Source organism: Chrysochloris asiatica, unplaced genomic scaffold, assembly GCF_000296735.1.
Source record: "Chrysochloris asiatica unplaced genomic scaffold, ChrAsi1.0 scaffold00029, whole genome shotgun sequence".
NCBI lineage: Eukaryota > Metazoa > Chordata > Mammalia > Afrosoricida > Chrysochloridae > Chrysochloris > Chrysochloris asiatica.
Window position 1 is genome coordinate 23,668,314 of NW_006408547.1, and position 6,000 is coordinate 23,674,313.

The following is a 6,000-nucleotide window of genomic DNA, read 5'->3' on the forward strand; positions in this document are numbered from 1 at the left end:
TCAGTCCTCAAGCTGACATCTTTGCTCTTCAACACTTTAAAAGGTCTTGTGCAGCAGATTTGTCTAATGCAGTACATCGTTTGATTTCTTGACTGCAGCTTCCGTGAGTGTTGACAGTTGATCAGCACTGTTGTTCAAGCAGACATGAACTTTTGGGAAATGGTGTTCAGTTCACTGTTGTTGTAATTAAGTGCCTTCGAGTCGGTTCCGACCCGTAGCGACCCTGTATAGAGTTTCCTAGGAATGACTGGTGAGCTTGAACCACCGACCTTGCAATTCAAACCAACTTAGCAGTACAACGCATTAACCCACAGCGCCACACCAGGCCTCCATTCGATTCATTACCTCACCTTAAATGTGTGTAGACATGATGCCCACTTTACAGAAGAGCTTGAAAGCCCATAGTAGAAACACAACAGTCTCGCACCTTTTCTACTGTAATTTAGCTGCTTCTCCATTGTTACAATAAAGCAAATATTTAGAAAATTTATATAAAAACTTTTCTGTTTGAGGTATGGTTTTATAGAATCATGGTAAAATTTAAATACGTAAACAGTTAAAACTTTTAAAATGCTATGTTGAATACCTGTAAATAAGTGCTAAACAGTAACTACTTTCTTCTCATAATTTATGTGGCTAAAATTAATCATCTAAAAAAATAGATTTGATAGCTTGTGCTTTGACAGAAAAACTTTCCATTTGATGGATTGATCAGCTCTAATTTAGGACTCATGAACTTCTCAGATGAAATAATTGTCCGAGTGTTTTTCAGATTACTGTTGCTTTCGTGAAATAAGAGGGCTGCTATTGGCCTGAAAGAGTCAGTGGTCTCCCAGCAGAAATGCTTAGAAATGCGCCTCACCAAATGGAGTTTGTCTCAGATGCTGAACCGGACCAACTTCTCCGTATAGACATGAATGTTGATTTACCAATGTAAGGTGTGAACATTTGTCTGTGATCTTAGGGCTTGACCATTTACTGGATGAGAACCGGATAACTGACCTCACACAGATGTATCAGCTGTTCAGCCGGGTGAAGGGCGGCCAGCAGATACTGCTACAGCACTGGAGTGAATACATCAAGGTACCGCCTTTTCGGGCCTCTGTCAGGGGAATGGGTGGTCGCTCTCAGAAATACCCTAGGACCCTGGCAGAAGAACTGAGTATTTCTGACGTGCCTTTTGTTCTCTGAGAAGAACACAAGTAATTAACAAGGACAGTGGTGTTACTTTGTCTCCCCGAGCACCTCCTTACACTTTGGTTTTTTTGTAAGATAGCACCAGCAGAGATGGCTAACATCATATTTGTCACCAGGACAACTGCTACTGTAATGCTACAATCATGATTTTCAATAACAAATGGTTTCTTTTCAAATCTGCTTTTAAACTTAAGAACTTACCATGTTTTTACTGAGAACTCGTAGACATTTTGGTATGTTGGGTTAGTCTGTATGCTGCCTTATTTCTTACCAGTCCACACATGCGACAGATGTTAAGTGCTGTCGAATCACTTCTGACTCATAGCAACCCTATGTAGGGTTTCCAAGGAGCGGCTGGTGAGTTTGAACCAATGACGTTGTAGTTCAACTCGACCTTACAGTCCAGTGCACCACACCAGGATATACTATTTAAGTTTTCATATCTTAAAGTATAATTTTTTTCCATGTACTTAGCATGCCCAGTTTGGCACATGACATAGATTCCTTTCCATTTTCATGTGTCCAGTAGAATAGTATGACATATAGTACTTCTACAGTGTTTAATATGGAATCCTGGTGTGGCACTGTTGGATCCGCACTGGACTGCTAACTGAAAGATTGGAGGTTCAAACCTTAGAAACTCTATACAGGAAACTAGCCCAACAGCACTTAACAACAACAATAGTGTGGCACTGTAGGATCAGCACTGGACTACTAACTACAAAGTCAGCAGTTCAGACCCACCAGCCGCTCCTTGGAAACCCTATACAGGGTTGCTTTGAGTTGGAACTGACTCGACAGCACATAACAACACAACCTCACCGTGAGACAGAATCAGTTTGATGGCACACAGGAAGCAGAGTAGAAAGATAAACAAGACCAGCAGGAAATTACACTGAGCAGGAAAAAAAAAGCCAGTCCTAAAAGGTTACATGTATGGAACGTTTTTGAAATGACGTAATTTAGAAATGGAGGACAGATTAGTAGTTGCCATGGAATGAGGGGTCGGCGAGGGAAGGAGAGGTAGGTGTGGTTATAACCAGAAATACAAAGGAGGCTGGTGCTGTTGGAACTGTTCAGTATCTTGACCTTGTTAGCAGGAACATAAACCTACAAAGGTGATAAAATCATGTACAACTTAATATACACACAAATAAATGCAAGTAAAACTGGGGAAACGGAATGAGACTAGTACATAGTACCAATGTAAGTGTTTTGCTTGTAATCTTCGACTATACTTTTACAAAGTGATACCACTGGAAGAAGGAAATTGGGCAAAATGTACAAGGGACCTTTGTATTATTTCTTACAACTATATAGGAATCTGTAATTACCTCAGTAAAAACTTCTAATCACTAAGAAAGATGAGTGGAAGTTGCATGTTGTCTCCTGGAGTAAGCAGGCCTGAAGTCTGTATGTGGAAGCCTGTGCGCCCTTACAAGTCAGCGTTGAGTTGAAAGTCAAAACTGAGTTAATGCTGTACCAGCATTAAAGCTTCGCTTTAACAAAAAGCTCATGAATATTTATAAGTGATTTTTTCCTCCGTTGAGATACTCCTTAGAAAAACTAACATGTGCAGAACCCCAGGAGAAGTTCACCTTTGCAGTATTCAATCTGAGGAGCAAACATCAGAACTAGTTTCTGGCTATCAGTCTCAAGTGTCAACTGTATGCTTTGGTATAATGAAATCGAAAACTAGACTTAACACAGCCTGCCACTGCCAAGATCAAGCTGATCCTCCTTAATTAAAAAGTAGCCAGGGAAACTGATCGATGAACACGGAATTATATCATTAAGAAGCGATTCATATTGCTTTTTCAAGTTTTATATATATATATATATATATAAATTATATCGTTAAAAATACAAAGTACTAACAAGTTTGAAGTACAGCTAGAGTACAAACTAAGAAGTGAGTCCCTCCCAGGCCTGCACATCATACAGTGACTCTTCCCAGGGTGTGTTTACACCAGCTCCACTTATATCTTGTTACCAATAATGATGTGTAAATACATGTGTAAATTCCCTTAAGATCCATTTCTCCAAAAAATATACAAGGGAGCTTCAAAAAGTTTGGAGACAATGGCTTAAAATATCAGCAGGATCACCCATAGTGGACAGGTTTCCCCTGAACTTCCAGACTGAGACAGACTAGGAAGATGGAGAGGCAGACCACTTCTGAATGTTTAAGTCACTAAAACTCTCCTGACTAGCCCGGGTGTTGACAGATAGAGTGCTGGGAGATGAGCCTCTCAGGCTAGTCGGCACTCAGAATACAACAGGGGAGGAGCTGTGTACTGACAGTGGAGTTGACTGTGATGATACAAAGAGAGAAAAGCTTTCAGAACCTTCATTTGCTACTGAGGCACAACTCAAAATGAGGAGAAGCAGATGTAAACACCTGTTAATCATTGGAATATGGAATGTACGAAGTATAAATGAGAAACGTTAGAAGTGAAATGGAATACATAAACGTCGACATCCAGGATAGTGTGGGAGCGAAAAGGAACCCCACCTTGTCCATTGCCTGTGACTGTGCACTGCCAGGCTGTCTCTGCTGAGCTGCCCCCCAAAGTTGAGGAATGGCCGTGTTGTATTTGTCTGACACTGCCCGCCAGTCAGTCTCCTCCGGTCACTGCCCCTGCTCGGCCTCTCCTTCCAGTAGGTACCCCGTCCACGTCTCCAACCTGGAGCTCAGGGTTCCAGGGCTGGCCTGTCTGTTTCCCCAGGTCTCTCGTATCCTGGTGGTATCGGATCTCGGTAGCATGTCTTCCTAGTCCACCATCTTGCTGAAAGTCTCCCCCAGTACTTTTTGAAAGATACCACTGAATTCCTCTGTCATGGAACATTAATTCTATCTCAGGAATTTATGAGTAAAAGGTTTTGAAAAGCAAGAGAGATTTTCCCAGTAACTTAAAATTCTTCTAGAAACAGCATTGCTAACACTAAAGCATTAATTGTATGTTCATGTAACAATTTTTTAAATGTGAACTAAACTTGTAAAACTGTTTTAAAATTACCAGGCATATAATACTAAGAGGGTTTCTATTAAACTAGTAGGATTATTTGATAGCAGGTGTCATTAATTTGGTGTTATTTGTTTTTATAGACTTTTGGAACAACAATAGTTATCAATCCTGAAAAAGATAAAGATATGGTACAAGACCTACTAGATTTTAAGGATAAAGTGGACCACATCATAGAAGTGTGCTTTCAGAAAAATGAAAAATTTATCAACTTGATGAAGGAGTCCTGTGAAACATTTATCAACAAACGACCAAATAAGCCTGCAGAATTGATCGGTAGGAAACCGTTTCTGTCCTGTTTTTTAAGTGTTGAAAAATAAGGCAAAACTCAAGCAAATTTATTCCCAAATTGTTTAAATTTTGCTTGGGAAGGGAGGAGGAAAGACGAATATATCAAGCCTTATTAAGACTCACTTTTTAAAAAGAAAACCATGGAAACAACACGTGTGTGTGTGTGTGTGTGTGTAAGTGCATGGTATTTCTGTAAGGGTAAATTTCTAAAGTTGTTAATGTTGTCGACTTCACAAAAGGAAAGGAGGCGCATAAAGGGTTATGTATCGTGCTTGTCTGTACTTTGTCCCTTAGACAATGTGACTATGCATTCACTGGACAGCAGCATCACAGCTGTGTTTTCTAAAGATCACTTATAATTCTCCATCCTGACCACAAGCAATTAATTTCTATGCAGAAACTGGATTGAGATGGTTTATTATATATGAATGCCTCTGCATTATGAGAATCACTTTGATGTATTTTTAAATACTTAAAATATTTGGATGGTGTTTAAATCACCTTCTGCATTCTCTAACTAGTATTAAAATTGCGTGAGAGCTCCAGGGTTGCATTGTTTGATTAGACAGAGAATAGTTTTTAACTGTGAGGGGAGACGAGAACCTAGAGAATTTAGAGCTCCATTAGTAAATATGAAAACAATTTTCAAATTCTTGCTTACTATGATTATGTCAAAATATATTCCCCAAGTCACAGAATTTCACTAGTGAAGTATGTTACAAAGGTACAGGAGAATAAAAACTATGAAAGGGATAAGTGGTTCAAAACAGAGGCTCCATTGATGATGTTGAAGGTATACAGTGGGGACGTAAAGTTCATCACACATACACCGACTTTGAATATGTTCAGACTTTTCCATAGTGAATAGTGAAACAGAAAATACAGTTGCCTCCAGAACAACAATGGGTCTGTTCTGCACAGGCTCTTTTCCTGTGGCATTGTAGGATAAGCACTGGACCACAAGGTCAGCGGTTCAAACTCACCAGCTGCTCCTCAAAAACCGACTCGACAGCACTTAACAACATTGTGAGTTCAGGTGTTGCTGGTGTTTGCGAAAGGTGATGCTCATTATCTATCTCCTCAAAGAAAGCAGCGAGGATTGCAATCACAAGCTTTAAGCAGAGACCCCCCAACGCCTGAATTCACTACCATCAGTAGTAGCAGGGAAAACACCCCATGTCCCCAACCCTGTCTCCTCACTAACAGTTCAGCCTTCCTTGTTCAGGGTTCAACTCTAGTAATAAAAATAACACAAAAGGAGTTTGGCAGAAGGATGTTGAAGACAGGGACCCAGAGAGCTATGCAAGGCTTAGAGGATCGAGGGAACTAGTGTTATATACACAACCCAGTAACAAGCGTGTTCTGCAGGTAGATAACATGAGCAGACACGGGCTGAATGAGCTTGGGAGGAAGACTGAGAATAGACCCACAAATGTATGCGTTTGAAAGAGGGTATCAATACAAGGGTATTTACCTTTCCAGCAAA

The 6,000-nt window shown here is 40.2% G+C and overlaps 1 protein-coding gene across 1 annotated transcript in view; it reads left to right on the forward strand.

Annotated features, from left to right (window-relative positions):
- CUL4A (cullin 4A) overlaps window positions 1-6,000 on the forward strand; it is a 72,903-nt gene that overhangs the window by 42,928 nt on the left and 23,975 nt on the right. Inside the window, exons 10-11 of the mRNA XM_006851519.1 lie at window positions 965-1,083; window positions 4,307-4,499. Coding sequence (XP_006851582.1) covers window positions 965-1,083; window positions 4,307-4,499 — 312 coding nt within the window. The remainder of the gene's footprint in view (window positions 1-964; window positions 1,084-4,306; window positions 4,500-6,000) is intronic.